The sequence below is a fragment of the Ahaetulla prasina genome, chromosome 2 (genome assembly GCF_028640845.1).
Source record: "Ahaetulla prasina isolate Xishuangbanna chromosome 2, ASM2864084v1, whole genome shotgun sequence".
In the NCBI taxonomy this organism is placed as follows: Eukaryota; Metazoa; Chordata; class Lepidosauria; order Squamata; family Colubridae; genus Ahaetulla; species Ahaetulla prasina.
Genome location: NC_080540.1, coordinates 30,217,049 through 30,235,843, shown reverse-complemented (window position 1 = coordinate 30,235,843; position 18,795 = coordinate 30,217,049). Strand labels below are relative to the sequence as shown.

The 18,795-nt window shown below is 40.3% G+C and overlaps 1 protein-coding gene across 1 annotated transcript; it reads right to left on the bottom strand.

The window, feature by feature from the left end:
• Window positions 1-1,812: 1,812 nt before the first annotated feature.
• On the bottom strand, window positions 1,813-16,610 carry LOC131190468 (vomeronasal type-2 receptor 26-like). Its single transcript, XM_058167791.1, has 6 exons — window positions 16,353-16,610; window positions 12,596-12,786; window positions 12,352-12,415; window positions 10,759-10,971; window positions 7,083-7,209; window positions 1,813-2,708 (listed from the first exon to the last, which is right to left on the bottom strand). Exons 1-6 carry the CDS (start codon window positions 16,608-16,610, stop codon window positions 1,813-1,815), a joined length of 1,749 nt encoding a protein of 582 aa, XP_058023774.1.
• Window positions 16,611-18,795: the final 2,185 nt, after the last annotated feature.

Here is an 18,795-nt window from a genome sequence, read left to right as displayed (position 1 = left end):
AAGAAAGGCCTTTGGCAGTTTGCCTAATAGGACCAAGGTTTCTGATACGGCTGAGGAATTTGTGTTGGGAGGAATTTGCTTTAATTTAGTTGAACTACGCTAAGAATGAAGTAATTCTCAGCTGTTTGAATAAAGCTTGTTTGTTTTTTCACTGCAACCAGCGGTTTATTCTGCCAAACTTTTGGATTTGGAATGCAGCCCATCCTCAGGGAACTTCTCTCTCTCCTTCTAGAGAGACAATGTCTTTTTCTGGAAAGACACATTCTACAGAAAGAGAGGTTCCCTCCACCATGAGCTGGAAAGCTTGTGCCAGTGAATGACCCAGATTGGATCCTGCAACATTATCCTGGTACACATATATTTGCCTTCATTCTCAACTGTTCTTCTTTAAACCCATACTGAGTAAAAGTACTAGCAGAACTGAAATGTGTTACATGGACTAAATGAAGGAGGAATGCATGATGATCCTCTGGAGAATCCACCAAATTCTAATCCTGGGATTAGAAAACTTAGAACTCCGCCGATTCCGACAAGACCTGTGGTTAACACAGAGAATCATCTATTGCAATATCCTTCCTGTAAAAGACTACTTCAGCTTCAATCGCAACAATACAAGAGCAAACAATAGATTCAAACTTAATGTTAATCGCTTCAATCTTGATTGCAGAAAATATGACTTCTGTAACAGAGTTGTTAACGCTTGGAACTCACTTCCTGACTCTGTGGTCTCTTCTCAAAATCCCAAAATCTTCAACCAAAAACTGTCTACTTTTGACCTCACCCCATTCCTAAGAGGACTATAAGGGGCGTGCATAAGAGCACAAATGTGCCTACCGTTCCTGTCCTATTGTTCTTTTTCATTATATCAAATTAACAGTTATTGCATTCTTTTGCTTATATATATATTTTTCTTATATGGTGTGTGGTTGTTTTATGTCGATGTTTGTATACTGTTGTGACAAAATGAAATAAAAATTTTAAAAAAAAATGCTGGAAATTTCTTTAGGCCAACTTCTCCCAAAATTCACCTGATTTTTTTTTTATTTGCATTTATATCCCACCCTTCTCCGAAGACTCAGGGCGGCTTACACTATGTCAAGCAATAGTCTTCATCCATTTGTATATTATATACAAAGTCAACTTATTTCCCCCAACAATCTGGGTCCTCATTTTACCTACCTTATAAAGGATGGAAGGCTGAGTCAACCTTGGGCCTGGTGGGACTTGAACCTGCAGTAATTGCAAGCAGCTGCTGTTAATAACAGACTGCATTAGTCTGTTGAGCCACCAGAGGGTTGCAATCTCAATGACAATCTCAATGATGTTCAGACACTTTCTACTTCTATTATACAATTTGTCGATGAAGCATTTCCTTCTTATTTCAAATGCCAATTTTCAGAGGAAGGCTGAACAAGAGAGCCGCAGAAAGTTGACTTGGACTCTCCCCCAGCAGGGAACTGACAGAATCTTGCCCCTAAAACTCACAACTAAAATAACGGGATTTATAGAGCTTTCTCCCCTATATTTTTGGGCATATCAACAAGGTTCCAATTGCACAAATGTCATGTTTCAAAAAGCAGGATGTGGCATCTCGGGCCTCAGTAGGCTAAAGGCATTAGACAGATATGCTGTCTTGAGAATTCAAAAAGGCTCAGTCGGACATTTTGGAACTTTACTGTACATGGTGAGGGCATTATCTTCCAAGCTCCTTTAAATATTTCTAGAAAAATCACTGGCCAACTTATGCATGGAGAGGAGATTGACCATTTCCTAGGTGTGGATGGTTGACAAATGTTGAGGCTTAAAATTCCCCTATCTCACATATATTTGCTCCTTTGTATTCAGCTTTGGCCTCAGAATGATAATGTAGCACTTGGGGATGAAGATGCAGACCAGCAGACCAGCACTGGAGGACAAGATGGAGAAGACCTGCACGGCTACCATGTATTTCCCTTTGGTGCTCAGATAGGTGGGCACAAAAGTCACCCAGACACTGCAGAAGACCAGCATGCTGAAGGTGATCAGTTTGGCTTCATTGAAGGCCCCAGGGAGATTTCTGGCCAGAAAGGCCACCGTGAAGCAGATGGCAGCCAGGAAGCCCATGTAGCTGAGGGTGATGTAGAACATGATAACAGAGCCTTCGTTGCATTTCAGGATGATCTCTCTGGGTTGGGAGTGGAGGTCAGAGTCAGGGAAAGGGGGAGAAACTCCCAGCCAGATGGAGCAGATAATAATTTGGACAGCAGAACATGAAAGGATGATGGAGTTGGCCAAGCTCTTCCCCAACCATCTCTTCACTTGATTTCCTGGCTTTTTGGCCAAGAAAGCCAGCACCACTGTGATTGTTTTGGCCAAGAGAGAAGAAATGGCAACTGAGAAGACGATGCTGAACACTGCTTGCTGGAGAAGGCAGGTAGCTTTCCCTGGTTGACCAATGAAAAGAAAAGGAGACAAGAAGCAAAGCAGGAGGGAGACCAGGAGGGTATAGGAGAGGTCTCGGTTGTTGGCTTTGACAACGGGAGTTTCTCGGTATTTAATGAATATAATTAAAATAAAGGTTGTGGTTAAGAACAAGAATAGGGAAAAAGATACAAGGATGATGCCCAGACTTTCTTCATAAGACAGGAAGGTTGTTATTTTGGGGATACATTGGACTCGGTCCTCATTCGGATATTGATCAAGTGGACATTTGGTGCATTTTTCTGTATCTGAGAATACCAAAAAGATATTTTTTTTTAACAATCTCTCCATTCAGATTTAAAGAAGCAGCTTCTTGGGACAAGAACTGGCATTAATCAACTGGCATTAAGCTCAATCCCTCCAAGACGGAGTGGCTGTGGATGCCGGCACCCCGGTACAGCCAGCTGCAGCCGCAGCTGGCTGTCGGGGGCGAGTTATTGGCCCCAATGGAAAGGGTGCGCAACTTGGGCGTCCTCCTGGATGGGCAGCTGTCGTTTGATGATCATTTGGCGGCCGTCTCCAGGAGGGCTTTTTACCAAGTACGCTTGGTCCGCCAGTTGCGCCCCTTCCTTGACTGGGATGCCTTATGCACGGTCACTCACGCTCTTGTCACTTCCCGTTTGGATTATTGCAATGCTCTCTACATGGGGCTGCCCTTGAAGTGCACCCGGAGGCTGCAGCTAGTCCAGAATGCAGCTGCGCGGGTAATAGTGGGAGCAACTCGTTGCTCCCATGTAACACCAATCCTGTGCGGCTTGCACTGGCTTCCTGTGGTCTTTCGGGTGCGCTTTAAGATTTTGGTCACCACCTTCAAAGCGCTCCATGGCTTAGGGCCCGGGTACTTACGGGACCGCCTGCTGTTACCGCATGCCTCTCACCGACCCGTACGCTCTCACAGAGAGGGTCTTCTCAGGGTGCCGTCCGCCAAACAATGTCGGCTGGCAGCCCCCAGGGGCAGGGCCTTCTCTGTGGGAGCTCCTACGCTCTGGAACGAACTTCCTCCTGGACTACGTCAAGGGCCGGATAGCTCAGGCTGGTAAGGCCTGTTATTAAGAACACAGAAGCCTGCAATTACTGCAGGTTCAAGCCCGGCCCAAGGTTGACTCAGCCTTCCATCCTTTATAAGGTAGGTAAAATGAGGACCCAGATTGTTGGGGGGGCAATAAGTTGACTTTATAAAAATATACAAATAGAATGAGACTATTGCCTTATACACTGTAAGCCGCCCTGAGTCTTCGGAGAAGGGCGGGGTATAAATGTAAACAAACAAAAAAAAAATTGCCTGATCTTCGGACCTTTCGCCGTGAGCTGAAAACGCATTTATTTATTCAAGCGGGACTGGCATAATATTTATAATATTTATAATATTTTAAATATTTTAAAATTTTAACTGGGGTTTTATTATTATATGGTTTATAATTTTAAATTTTAAACTTTTAAATGTGGCCATTTTTTCTAAATATGCTCGGTTTTAAATTGTCGTTTTAATTGTACATTTCTGTGTTTTTATCTTTTGGCTGTACCCTGAGTCCTCCGGGAGAAGGGCGGTATAAAAATTTAATAAATAAATAAATAAATAAAATTAAAAACATTTTCCTGAATGCATGTTTTAACATCTCCTCAGAATAACATTAATAAGAACACCGTTTTCTATATATAAATACTATACGCAGCTAAGATCTATGGAATTTGGGCAAAACTTGGGAACCAATCATACAATTTATTCCACACTTTGTAATAATCCGACTCTTTCCTTTCCTTGATTTCTAACGTCATCCTGTCCATTTCTGCACATCGTAAATTTTTTTGAATAATTATTTCCTCTCCTGGAACATTATTTTGTTTCCATACACGTGCTACAGAGATCCTTGCTGCCATTAATAAATGAAGTATTAGATATTGCAAAGATTTATCCATTTTTGAACGAATTATTCCCAATAGATAAAATTCCGGTTTGAATTCCATTTTTAGTTGGGTAATTCTCTCTAGCCATTTTTTGATTTAATCTTTCTAGATACACTTTCCTGAATTCTGCAGGATGACAATTCTTAATATGTTGGAATCAGTATTTTAAGATATATCTATCTTATGAAATTTAGTAAAATGGCAGAAAAAGCTAGTCCTGCAAATAATCTGGAATGACTAATGGGAACATTGGTAATATCAATGGAATGAGGGCTCCCCATAATTTAACACAACACAAATTGTGGACCAGTGATCCCAGTGACCCCATAATGAATGTATTGCAATAATCCTTCCAATAATAATCCTAACATAATTCCTCAAGTTTCAAATATATCTGATGTTCCTGGAATTTAACATATAGAAGAAAACTATAACTGGCTGACAAACTGCACTCAACATATGTTCCAATATTTGAGGGGCTGCCACAAAAAAGAAAGGGCCAACCTATTTTCCAAAGTACCAGAAAGCAAGACAAGGAACAATGGATGAAACTACTCAAGCAAAGAAACAAGCTAGAACTAAAGAGAAATTTCCTGATAGTCAGAACAATTAACCACTGAAATGGCTTGTCTTCAGAGATTATGTGTACTCCGTTACTGGAGGCTTTTAAGACATTGGACAGCCATTTGCCTGGAATAGAAATAGAATAACAGAGTTGGAAGGGGCTTTGGAGGTCTTCTAGTCCAACACCCTGCTTATGCAAAAAACACTACACCACTTCAGACAAATTGTTATCCAATCTCTTCTTAAAAACTTCCAGTGTTGGAGCATTTACAATTTCTGGAGGTAAGTTGTTCCACTGATTAATTGTTCTAACTGTCAGGAAATTTCTCCTTAGTTCTAAGTTGCTTCTCTCTTTGATTAGTTTCCACCCATTGCTTCTTGTCCTGCCCTCAGGTGTGTCAGGTTCCAAGTAATGCATCCATCACAATTTTTTTTTTATTTGCATTTATATCCCGCCCTTCTCCGAAGACTCAGGGCGGCTTACACTATGTTAAGCAATAGTCTTCATCCATTTGTATATTATATACAAAGTCAACTTTTATTGCCCCCCAACAATCTGGGTCCTCATTTTACCTACCTTATAAAGGATGGAAGGCTGAGTCAACCTTGGGCCTGGTGGGACTTGAACTTGCAGTAATTGCAAGCAGCTGTGTTAATAACAGACTGCATTAGTCTGTTGAGCCACCAGAGGCCCTTTTAATTGAACTTCCAGGCATTCCTTTCTCAAAGTACAAATGTATTTAAACATACCATATTGGCACTAACTGGTGAAAAGCCAGTACTAACGTTCCCGGGCTTTTCACTTCAGTGTAAGTTTTCAGTTTCTCAAGTTTCCAAAACATTGGTCACATTGTCCAACCAAGATGGGAGCTGGTTGCTTAGCAACATCTCTCCTTCTCCTCCAGTCAGCCAGACAATGGAATGTGGATGACTCATCAGCTAGGAATGATGTTTTGACTGAAGGCTCCATCCCACTCCAATCCCAAGCTATGTCAAGCTGAATTCATACTAGGATGTCCAAGGATACCAACAATCCCACACCCCAATCAAATTCAGGCTTGTCAAGGTGCTTTGGAGAATAGCTTGGTATTGGGTTTCCGGTCTGAGCAGGGGGTTGGAGCAGAAGACCTCCGAGGTCCCTTCCAACTCTGTTATTCTTTTCTGTTCCCTTCAGCAGATAAATACAAATTTTAAAAAAAACTGGCAGTAATAAAGCTTGCCCAGTCTATTAAATCCAATATCTCAGGAGTCGCCACAAAGAAGAGGGAGTCAAACTATTCTCCAAAGCACCTGAGGGTAGAACAAGAAGTAATGGGTGGAAGCTAATCAAGGAGAGAAGCAACTTAGAACTAAGGAGAAATTTCCTGACAGTTAGATCAATTAATCAGTGGAACAGTGCTCCAGAAGTTGTGAATGCTCCAACACTGGAAATGTTTAAGAAGATGTTGGATAACCATTTGTCTGAAATGGTGTAGGGTTTCCTGACTGGGCAGGGGGTTGGACTAGAAGACCTCCATGGTCCCTTCCAACTCTGTTATTATGTTATATTGTTATGTTATGTTATGTTATGTTATGTTATGTTATGTTATGTTATGTTATGTTATGTTATGTTATGTTATGTTATGTTATGTTATGTTATGTTATGTTATGTTATGTTATGTTATGTTATGTTATGTTATGTTATGTTATGTTATGTTATGTTACTCTCTCTAACTAGCTCCTTTTTCAATTTCTTTTTGCTATTCCTCACCTTAGATAATAAATTGAGCAATTACTGTAGAAGATGAACAAAAAAGCATGGTTTTTTCGTTTTTTTTTTACATTTATATCCCGCCCTTCTCCGAAGACTCAAGGCGGTTTACAGTGTATAAGGCAATAGTCTCATTCTATTTGTATATTTACAAAGTCAACCTATTGCCCCCCCCCCAACAATCTGGGTCCTCATTTTACCTACCTTATAAAGGATGGAAGGCTGAGTCAACCTCAGGCCGGGCTTGAACCTGCAGTAATTGCAGGCTGCTGTGTTCTAATAACAGGCTTCTAACAGCCTGAGCTACCACGGCCCAATCTGTCTTTTAAGTTGTTCTTTCATGAAAGTGCTCTGAATGAATTCAACTTCCACAAGACCTGCCCTTTTCTTTGGTGTGACCCACCTTCCTGAGTGGAGATGGTCCCCTCTGGACAAGGAACGCAGTTGTAGCAGCAAACTGGCTCTCCTTCTTGAGCCTGTTTGACAAATCCAGGGTGACAATTTTCCACACATTTGGACTGAGGCAGCGACTAAACAGAAAAACCAGCATGGAAAATAAAGGTTAAAATGAATATTGGTCCGAGTCTCTGGTCTTCACCTAGATAACTCTCTAACTCAGGGGTCTCCAACCTTGGTCCCTTTTAAGACTTATTTATTTATTTATTTATTGTTCAAATTTTTATACCACCCTTCTCCGAAGACTCAGGGCAGTGTACAGCATAGATAAAACAAATGTACAAAAGAATTAAAATACAATATATATTTAAAAATCTAATTCCATGAGCTGAATATTTAAAATAAGTAGATAAAATTATAAAATAAAATAGCCCCGCTAAAAAACCCTCAATTAAAATTTATCATTAGGCCAGCCCTGCTTGATGAAAGAAAAAAGTCTTAAGCTCGTGCTTAAAGGTCCGGAGATCAGGGAGTAAGCGTAGCTTCACGGGTAGTTCAATCCCCAGGGCAGGAGCTACCACAGAGAATGCTCTTCCACTGGGGGCCGCCAGCCGACATTGTTTGGCCGACGCACCCTAAGGAGGCCCTCCCTGTGAGAGCACACAGGTCGCTGGGAGGCTACTTGTGGATGTCAACTCCCAGAATTGAAGCTTTGCTGGCTGAGAGACTCTGGGAGTTGAAGTCCACAAGTCTTAAAGGGACCAGGGTTGGAGACCCCTGCTCTAACTAGTTCCAAACTCTCTAACTAGTTCCAAATAGTTGCAGGAGATATAACTACTGACAGATTCTTCATTTAGTTCATCCCGCTTGTCACAAAGGTCCTTTTTCCGAGCGGCAAAGTCCAGTTAGAAAAAACACCTTCGGGACAATCATGACCTGGATGACCTGGAGAATCTCCACAGACATTCATCCCTTTTGCTTTTGGAATTGTGTCATTGAAATAAAGGACTTTTCTATTTAATAAAGTTAAGAGGGATGGAATTAAGAAAAGGTGTGAGCATTAAGTGGCGACCGGTGGTTTCCTTCTCATGGCTGCGTTAAAATTTATTGCTCCATTCTTCACATAGCCATGGTTTTAAAGTAGGACGATGCATTCATGTTCAATCAGGGGTCTCCAACCCTGGTCCCTTTAAGACTTGTGGACTTCAAATCCGTTCAGTTCTGTACTTCAAATGTACTTCAACTCTGGGAGTTGAAGTCCATAAGTCTTAAAGGGACCAAGGTTGGAGACCCCTGTGTTAAATGATAGAATCAACATTATTCTAAACCATTTGATAAAGTTTTATTCTATTAGATTTGTAAAAAAAAATAGAATAAAACTGTGGTGAAGAAAGAAGCTCATCACTGTGCAGAGGTTTCTTCAAGACTACATAAAACGTTGGAAAACTGCTCCCCTTTGAAAGTAGTCTAAAATAGTCTCCTGGTTAAGATACATAGGAAAGGGTCCTTGCAATAGAGGTGTCAATGTTAAAAGAGAAGATCCTTGTTTATTTGTATATTTTACTTTAATTTATATGGATGCCCTCTTAGAGAACATATGCACCGAAGACAAAGTCCTTGTGTGTCCAATCACACTTGGCCAATAAAGAATTCTATTCTATTCTATTCTATTCTTTTCTATTCTATTCTATTCTATTCTATTCCACACCTCTCCACTCCACTCCACTCCACTCAATCCTTATTCCATATTTTCTTTTCTATTCTATTCTATTCTATTCTATTCTATTCTATTCTATTCTATTCTATTCCATTCCATTCCATTCCATTCCATTCTAGTGATATGAGACTAAAACCAAGTGCCTAGTGCAGTGGTGGGATTCAGCCAGTTTGCATCACTTTGGGAGAACCGGTTGTTAACTTTCTGAGCAGTTTGATGAACTGGTTGTTGGAAGAAATCATTACGGCAGAGAATCGGTTGTTAAATTATTTGAATCCCACCACTGGCCTAGTTTCTAAAATGTACGTAGAGGACATAGAGATAAGGTCATGAGATAAGGACATTTTGTCCCTCAAAATGTCAAGCATCCTTTGCTGCAGGAGATGGATATGAGCCCTTTGTTGGAAAAAGTTATTTCTAAGGCCCAGCTAGGTATCCAAGATAAGGTCTTTTCTGTTGAAGAACTCCAATGAGGGGACACCAACTGGCATGGAAAGATAGACTCACTGGCTGAAGAAACCTGGAGGTGAAATCCACAAGACTTAAAGTTGCCAAGGTTGGAGACCCCTGAGTCAAAGGTTATCTGTATGACTGTAACTTTGTTGCTGGTAATCCTTATGATTTATATTGATATTGATGGTTTCCTGATTGCTTATTTGTAGCCTATAACTATTATTAAGTGTTGTATCATTAAGTGTTAAACTTGTACCCTATGACCATCATTAAGTGTTGTACCTCGATGAAGGTATCTTTTCTTTTATGTACATTGAGAGCCTATGCACCAGAGACAAATTCCTTGTGTGTCCAATCATGCTTGGCCAATAAAAAATTATATTCTGTTCTATCGGATGAAATGCCCTCTTGCAAGCCAAAAGCCAAATCTAAGTAACATTTAATTTCAAATTATCTCTTGTTACTTCCAATATTTTTTTTTTCAATCAAAGTCATGTTTCACTGCTCCAGTTTTCTGGGGCAGGGAATTATCTCACATCAGACTAGTCACTGGGATTTCAGGTGAACTCAATACCTTGGACTTCCTTCCAATGAGCAGGAGACCTAGTGCTCTCTCCCACTGGAGTGAAAGGAAACTATGGATAATTATGGCCGCATCTGGCCTGCTTAAAATTTTTACTGACTATGGTCCTTCCTTTTTAAGGGACACTGTGCCCAGCCAAAACAATCTGAATCCCAAGGCATATTTGCCTCAGGGATCAAGGGGGTGTTTTGTTTCCACTTCATTTCAATCAATCAATCAATCAGAATAGAGGTGGAAGGAACCATGGAGGCCTTCTAGTCCAGCCCCCTGCTCAAGCAGGAGTTCCTATACTATTTCAGACAAGTGATTGTCCAGTCTCTTCTTGTTCAGTCCAAGCCTGAACTTGGGGACTGTTTAACAAAATTGCCTTCTCCTTTGCTATTTTAGAACAAGGAACAAGAAAAATCGAATCTATCGGTAGCACAATCATCAGCACTTGAGGGCCTCTCTCATCAGTTTTACGGAAATACCAGATTGTATAGGATGCACAAGAGGCCCATGATCCGTGTTCTGAAAAATTGAGATCCAGCATCTTATGTTGAATAGTTCAGAATCAGCTTAAAACAATATTCCATACTTTAGCGTGTAAAGGACACCTGCTTTCCAAGCAGTCTGAAAAAAACTGTGATATTTCTACTCCCCACATTCAATTCTCAGGGAAGGACAACCACCTTGATGATTAGGCTAAGCCAGTGGTGGGTTTCTACCGGTTCACCCCAGTTCAGGCGAACCGGTAGTGGCATCGGCGGAAGGCTCCGCCCACCCACCTGGATGTCATCATGGACGCTCTGCGTGTGTGTGTGTGCACACGCGTGCTCACAGTTCTGAACCTGTAGTGAAGGTAAATTCAACCCACCACTGGACTAAGCCAACTTGAAATGGGTGCTCAGGCTTTTGGAAACAGAGACTGGACACCTATATTTTTCCTACCTTGTTGAAAAAGTTTAGCAATGACAGAGTATCTTTATTGACTGTAAATCTCTGCCTTTCAAAATTCCCCAGTTCTTCGTCAATGGGGTCCAACCCGGGAATAAACACCCAGGTTATGACATTCAGATCTGCTGTTACATCTCCCTTTCGGTCCAAGTACAATTTCCGATGGGAAATGTTGCAAAATTCATTCTTCTCCAGAAATGGATGGAACTAGAACAGAAACATCCAGGAATTTTAAAAGCAGAAACCTTGGTTTCCTATCCCAGGTGGTCTTTTCACATTTGAAACCTTCATCTACGGTTGTCAAACTTGTAAATACAGTGAGTTGGGAGAACAGGTGTTACCACTTTCTTCAAAATTGAAGAAGGCTCTGATAAATTGGTCAATCATATATTGGGGGGGCGGGAATATGTATTGACAAAATGTAATTGACCAAATTTGCCTTTTAAGGGGAAGATTTTAGAGTTCGTCAGAAATAATTGAACAAAGAAACAAATAATGAGATTCATCAACACCTTAGGAAAAAAAGGATCTGTATAGGGTCTTCTGCTGAAGCAGGGGTTGGGTTAGAAGACCTATGAGGTTCCTTCTAACTCTATTATTCTATGTTCAGAAACACATCAATTTGGACTCCTGAAGAGAGAATGTTGGGCTATATGACCTCATGGTGTCCTTCAAACTGATCCATGTAAAATTCTACACTGTTACTCATAATATCCTACATATAGCAATTTATGTAAAAATGTATACATTGTTCCAAAAGTAGAAGTTTTGACACCAATATATGCATCATAGTTCGACACTTTGAAATTTTCTATCTATCTATCTATCTATCTATCTATCATATTTGTTGGCCACCCAGATTGGCCAAGCTGTTGGCCCTTTATAGCAGAAGGAGGTTGATAACCCGCTCCTTGTTGTGGTCCACCAGCAGCCTGTGGAGCTGGCAATGGAGTCAGACAGCGATGAGGCTGAGGAAGAGCATGGGTCAGTCCTGGAGGCTGGGAAAGACCCAGATGAGGGCTCTGCTTCAGAGGCAGAGGTGGGACCAGGGCCATCGGGGAGTGAGGTGTGGACTCCAGAGCCTCCAGAGACTGACAGTAATGAGGCAGAGGAACAGGATGAGCCTGTTCCTAATGCATGCATGAGAAGAGCTGCCAGAAGGCAAGAGCAGCTAAAGCAAAGAGGACAACTCGGGAGTAGGGCCAAGAGATGATTGGCCCCTCCCATAAGGCTTAAAAGACCAGCAATGACATTTGGACTCTTTGCCGGAAAACAACATTGATTGCTTTGACTTGTTGTATTTGTTTCGTATCGGTGTCTTCTGAATTTTTGCCAAGAAAGGCCTTTGGCAGTTTTTCTAATTGGACCAAGGTTGGTGATAGGACTGAGGAATTGTGTTGCGAGGAATTTGCTTTAATTTAGTTGGACTACGCTGAGATGAAGTAATTCTCAGCTATTTTAATAAAGTTTGTTTTTACACTGTTTGTTTTTACACTGACCTACTACCTACCACTGACCTACTACCTACTTGGGCCTGGGTCACAACACTCCTTAGGAGTTTCATGGATCCTAGTAGGGACTCCATACCTGCCAAGGCTGCAGTCTTGAGGCCTCCAACCTCTCTTGGCCCTTTTTACTTCTCCTCCTGGATCTGGAAGAATATGCAGCTTTCAAGGCATAGGCCAGAGTCCTAACAACACTGTGTAAATGGAGGTGAAATGGGATCCATATACTCCTCCTTTCCTCTCCAGGCTCCAACGGTGCTTTCTGGGTGCATCTTTTTCGATCTTTCACAGAAGAAATGTGCTTTGAATAAGAACAGTGAAAAGACCGATCCGCAAATTTCAGTTTCACAAATTGGCTGGGTTCAGAATCTTCTGGCCTTGTTTTTTCCTGAAAAGCAAAGCTCCAAATACTATGGACATATTCGTCAAGATTCTCCCGTCCCAATACCAAATACTCGATGCTTTCCACGATCCAGACTTTCCCTTCAATTGGTCCTGGCACACCTTCAAATGTTAACTGCAAAGTATAGATTCTGTCCCAAACGTTAACCGTTTCTATGTAGTTCACAAAGACGTTGACTTGTCTCCACTTAGAGATGGCATCCCTGAGAGGTTCTGTATGCCCAGTCACTGAGAATCGTCGTGATATAACCACACAAATTCCATTCCTGACAAGCATAGGAGTAAAAGTCCTCATGAAATTCTCTCCTTCTTCTGTGTCTGAAGTAAAGAGACCAATCAAGGCCCATCTGAAATGGAGGAGCAGTTGGACAATTGCTGGATATGTGATCCCTTTTTTGGGGAGGATCCGGTGGAAAAAAGGGAATCGGTTTTTATCATTGAGAGCCTCTGAAACAATTGCATCACTGATCTGAAAAAGTAATGAAGAATGCTATGATATATTTGGGGTCAAATGAAGTTCAGAATACTAGATTTTAATAAATCCAACTTCCTAGTCATGAACATCTTGGAATGACACATTAGTAATTACGCCCTGAACCATATTTAGATACAGGATGTAAAGCATAGAACGATAATGAGACTGTACATAAAACTAAAAGAAGAAAACAACTGAAGTTAAAAAGAATAAATATAAAGAATTCAAATCATATTTTTATGTCATGTTAGCGGTAAAAGGAAACCAGGCTGTCAAGGAACATGGTGGCCAGATACCATCAACGCTGACACCAGCCACAACATAGAGCAACTCAAAGAAGCAGTGCAAGATCAGAAGATGTGGAGAGACCAGGTCCATAGAATTATCAAGAGTCAGACACGACTGAATGGATAACATCATCATCATATCATCGACCTACATATGCAGATCTTAATTGAACTGTTTTGTTCAAATAAATATCTATAGTATATGTTGTTTTTTAATTCTCAGGAAATGTAGGTTTTATTTTAGTGCATGGGTCATAAAAGGACACTATGTTGTTCTCCAATTGTACAGTCCAAGATACTTTTCTCTCTCTTCCTTATACAATTGAAGAATGAATAAGAATGTTATTTATTTATTTATTTTAACTCTGGAGCTTTGCAAATGTAAGCGTGTCCTGTAGCATGGATTGGGTTAAATCTTCCCTAGCTAGCCATTGTGTCCAATTGCTCAAATCTTGAGTAAATATCATCCTAACATATTTTTGCATTGAAATATTTGGCAATTTGGAAGGTCCATTTGTAGAGGCTCATCAATATTAATGTTCCAACCTTAATGAGGATGGCCATCTCCCTCTCTACTTTGATATCCTGGGTTGTTTGTGCAGGAATCTTTTTAGCTCGTTCTCCAGCTGTGCAAAACACAAGGAGACCGAAGCTCCTGATACAATCGGTCAGTTGTACAATCCAAGATGGGTTTAATTAAAAATTGGTTTCTTCTACAGTGGTGGCCAAAATTGTGGAAACCTTTTGGGAAAAGTGTGTTTTCTAAAACTAGCTAATAACACCACTTTTTTTGGGAGTAGTACCATAAAATTATATATCAATGGAAAGGTAATTTAATCAAGAATGTAATGCAATAACTGTTATGAAGGATTTTCTATTAGAATAGCAGTTACAGTATAAAGAAGAAAAGTGAAACACAAAGAAAAAAATGAGATATACAAAAATTATCATGCCAGTTAATACTTAGTTGGGTAACCTTTAATCTGAATTACGGCCTTACTTCTTTTTTTTTTCTTTTGTCATAACAGAATACACAACAATTGTTATAGATAAAACAACATATTTTGAAATATGCATCAACTATATCAATTTGATATGATGAAGGGAACAATAGGACAGGAACGGTAAGCACTTTTGTGCTCTTCCCATGGAGTGAATCAAATCTTTCAGTTCTGCAGCTCTTATAATGTGAGACCAGGATTGAGTGATTGCTTCTATTAATTGGGTTTTATTGCTGGGTCGCTTCTGACTAACAAGTTTCCTTAGCCGGTTCCATGATTTTCAGTTGCGTTAAGGTCTGGACTATTCCCAGGCCATTCCAGCAGTGGGTTAGGATTAGGGTGTTGTTATTAGTCATCAAACCTCAAAAATACACTTTTCCCAAAAGGTTTTCAAAATTTTGGCCACTACTGTACAAGACAGAATTTGGGCATTCTCTCCTTTTCCACAGCTTTAATTTTAGACTATTAAATATAGGTCTGGATTTTAGACAAAGAACAAAAATACATACATTCTGAAATCAATTCTGAGGGCAGCAGTTGAAGTTCTTTTATCCACCTATAAGATACATTTCAGATTTTGTTCTAGCAGTGATATATTTTAAGTACTAAATATCAGCTCTGCATAAGAGCATTTACGTAACCTTGGCACGATAGACAGTAAAATATTGGGATGTGTTATGCTTTGTTTGGTTTTTTTGAAATTTAAGCAGCAAATTCACTTCAGCCCTTGTTTTAAATCAGCTCCTTTGGCGAAGGGGGAAGTTAGAGCCAGTCTTGGAGAAAACTACTCCTAGATAAGAAAACATATTAATTCATTCTGGTTCATCATCAGACAGCCATTTATAGCTACAGTGTCATTTCCAAAGACCATAAATTTGAGTTTTATTTACTAATAATCTTAGACTGAATAGAGGATAATATTTATAGCTCAAAGTTGAAATGTGAGGTATTTGATGCTCTCTAAGCTTGATTGTTTTCTTGTAGACATTTCATTACCAAACTACGTAATTTCATCTGCGCTAGTAGGGAATGGGGTTTGCTCATATTTTTTATTCTGGGCCCAGTCAGTGTGGGTGGAAGTAGTCTTGCTGGTTCCTTGGTTGGACATTATTTAGACAAGGACAATACAGCAACCCTGAACATCACAAAAAGGAAACAGACCATCTATACAACATTTTCCAACAAAGAAGATATCCAAGCAATTTCATCCAAAAGTTCCTGATTATCCAACCTAATATAACACAACTAACACAAGATGTGAAAAGGATAACACTGCTGTTCATCAAAAAAACATCTCACCAACAAGCTTTTACAACTATTACAACCAAATGATATCATTGTAGCAAGAAACCAACTAAAGTTGGTTTCTTGCCAACCAGAAGATTGGCTGGTTCCACCAAAACATTCCAAAACATACTAGGTAAAGAGTCATCTACAACAGGGGTCTCCAACCTTGGCAACTTTAAGACTTGTGGACTTCAACTCCCAGAGCTTTGCTGGCTGAGAAACTCTGGGAGTTGAAGTCCACAAGTCTTAAAGTTGCCAAGGTTGGAGACCCCTGATCTACAACATAGAGTGTAAGGACTATGACAGCCTCTGTGTAGGACAGAGAGGCAAAAGGCTAGCACAATGCATCTATGAACACCAATCAGCAGTCAGAAGTCCCTTTGATTGGACACAAAGCCTCTCCTCACCTTCACAAGTGTGCAGCAAAAGCCCCCAAAGCAATGGGGAAGGTATCATAAGAGGATATGTCTCCCCCCCTCCCCAGAGTGTACCCCAACCCATAGCCATGATACCAATGAAGGCCATGGAGAAAAGCAGCTCTTGAATTACATAGGCAAAATATGGCTGGTTCTATCGCTCACCCACCACTGCCCGACCACAATTTACCAGATAGAGAAACACACACACAAACCTGTGGGACTTTGTAGGTACCTACTAATGTTGACATCTGAATGGAGGTTTCCCTCTTAGCTGCATCAACAAGAGCCAAAAGGTTTTCCTTCCTCCCACAGCTGTAGTTGGGAACATTGGCTTGCCCAGTAGAGAGGATGTCCAGCAAGGCTTCTGAAGTAGCAAGGGTGCTGACATAGTTGTCATGCATGTTGTAGCCAAGAGTGAGATTTGGTAGGAGCTGGGGATTCTCGTTAACCATTTGAACGGCGAAAACCATGATTAGCAGTTTAAAATAATGCCCTGTGCTGTAAGATAGGTTCATGTTATTATCATCATCATCAACAGAAACAACAAAATCATTTTTAAATTTAATCCTCTCTACTTACACAAGCCTCTTGTGCAGCAGTGAAAGACACTTATCTTCGGGAATGGGTGCGTGCAGGAGCACATGTGTGCTATGCGCGCACATGCCTGTTTTGCAGATTTATTTATTTATTTATTTATTTTGTCACAACAATATATGTAGGTATCATACAAAAAAATTATATAGTATATAAACACTTATATGAGTAAATATAAGGAGGTATAAGCATATATATATATATAGGAAGAAGAAAAGAAAAACAATAGGACAGGAATGGTAGGCATGTTTGTGCGCTTATGCACGCCCCTTATGGTCCCCTTAGGAATGGGGTGAGGTCAATAGTAGAAAGTTTTTGGTTAAAGCTTTGGGGATTATGAGAAGAGACCACAGAGTCAGGTAAAGTATTCCAAGCACTGATGATTCTGTTACAGAAGTCATATTTTCTGCAATCTAGATTAAAGCGGTTGACATTAAGTTTAAATCTATTGGTTGCTCTTGTATTATTGCAATTAAAGCTGAAGTAGTCTTTGACAGGAAGGACATTACAATAGATGATTCTGTGAGTTAAACTTAGGTCTTGTCAAAGGTGACGGAGTTCCAAGTTTTCTAAGCCTAGGATTTCGAGTCTGGTGGGATAAGGTATTTTGTTGTTTTCAGAGGAATGGAGAACTCTTCTTTTCTGGACACGTTCAATTGTATTGATGTCAGAGATGTGGTGAGGGTTCCAAACAGGCAAGCTGTTAAAAAATGGGACGTAATGACGTCCTGGCGGGTGGGTGGAGCCTACCACCACCGGTGCTACCGGTCCAGTGAACCAGATAGAACCGGGGAGATTTCACCGAAGCTTCTGTGTCAATGCCTTACAGATCAAAAGACATACACAAATGATAGCCACCTATCAGCTGGTAGCTTTTATGAACACTGAGAAGATGGAATGGAGATAGTCCTCCACCACGGTTAAGAATCACAAGTACACCAGTATTTCTACCAGTCTTAATATTCATCTGCCCAGTAACCTGTATTCAGAATCGTTCAATCATTGAAGTAGAACTACCATAAAATGAAGAGGATGTTTTATAAGTGACCCAGAAAAGCAACTGCAAAACGAACTCATCCTCTGTTCTTTTAAGGATCAGGCATTGAATATTGTATCAATGAATGGTTATATAAATATGAAAATGAGGTGGCAGAAGAATCTGCAACCCTTTCAGTCACTACTTTAAACCCCACTTAGTATTCAAGTGATTGAATGAGAATGGATAAATAATCTGGACTTGGTTCAGATTTTAATTGCTTCTTGTTTGGATTTGAGTCTCTCCCACAATAGAAGATCAAAGATGAAAGCCACGGATAACTGAATGATTCAAGAAATTAGACAGGTCCTGCAATATCAGCAAGGAGTAAGTCAAATCAAAAGAAAAGAAGAGCATTAAAACTGCAAATGGAGGGAATGAAACTCTATCACACTGAATAACTTACGAGCGAGATGGACTAGAAGGAGCCATGTTGAAAGGCAACATTCTAGGTGATGATGTTGTTTCAGTGGTGACTATGCCAATGAAATGGTCTCCTGGCCTGTAATAGTTCCATGGTTTTTCCACATCCCGGTTCTCAAAATTCAGTGGGCATTTCATTCTAAGGTTCACAGAAACTGCACGAGACATCACCAGCACCAGAAGCAGAAGAACCATAACTTATAGGGCTGAATGAATCCCCTTCCTGTTTCTAAGCATGAACAACAACAAGAATTAGAAGAATTCAAAGCACCCTCACTTTCCTGATTCAGACAGAGACAAACCAATCTTCACCTGGAAAGGAGAGAAAAGTACCTTCAAGAGCACAATCTCTGTCTGTCCCTTAACTTGTGCCATATAGCATGACCTGTGGTATTTTTTTCCTTTTCTGATGCAAGATCCCTTTCATATTTCTTCACTGATGTTTATGTCAAAGGCAAGAAGTAGCAGAACAGTTCACCAGCAAAACACCAGAATTATGAAAATTACAGTGAGAAGAAATTTCTCCTCTTGGGATCCTGAACTCCTTCCAGGGCCCCACATTGTAAATGGACAGCTGCAGATTTTTAGTATCTTAGTGAAAA

What these genes read in the sequence shown, in the direction of transcription:
- LOC131190468 (XM_058167791.1), bottom strand. Translation starts at nt 16,610, where the DNA reads ATGGTTTTCGCCGTTCAAATGGTTAACGAGAATCCCCAGCTCCTACCA. An exon ending in GTACCTACAAAGTCCCACAG is followed by an intron (nt 12,787 to 16,352) that starts GTTTGTGTGTGT and finishes TATACTTTGCAG; the next exon opens with TTAACATTTGAAGGTGTGCC. An exon ending in AAACTGAAATTTGCGGATCG is followed by an intron (nt 12,416 to 12,595) that starts GTCTTTTCACTG and finishes ATATTCTTCCAG; the next exon opens with ATCCAGGAGGAGAAGTAAAA.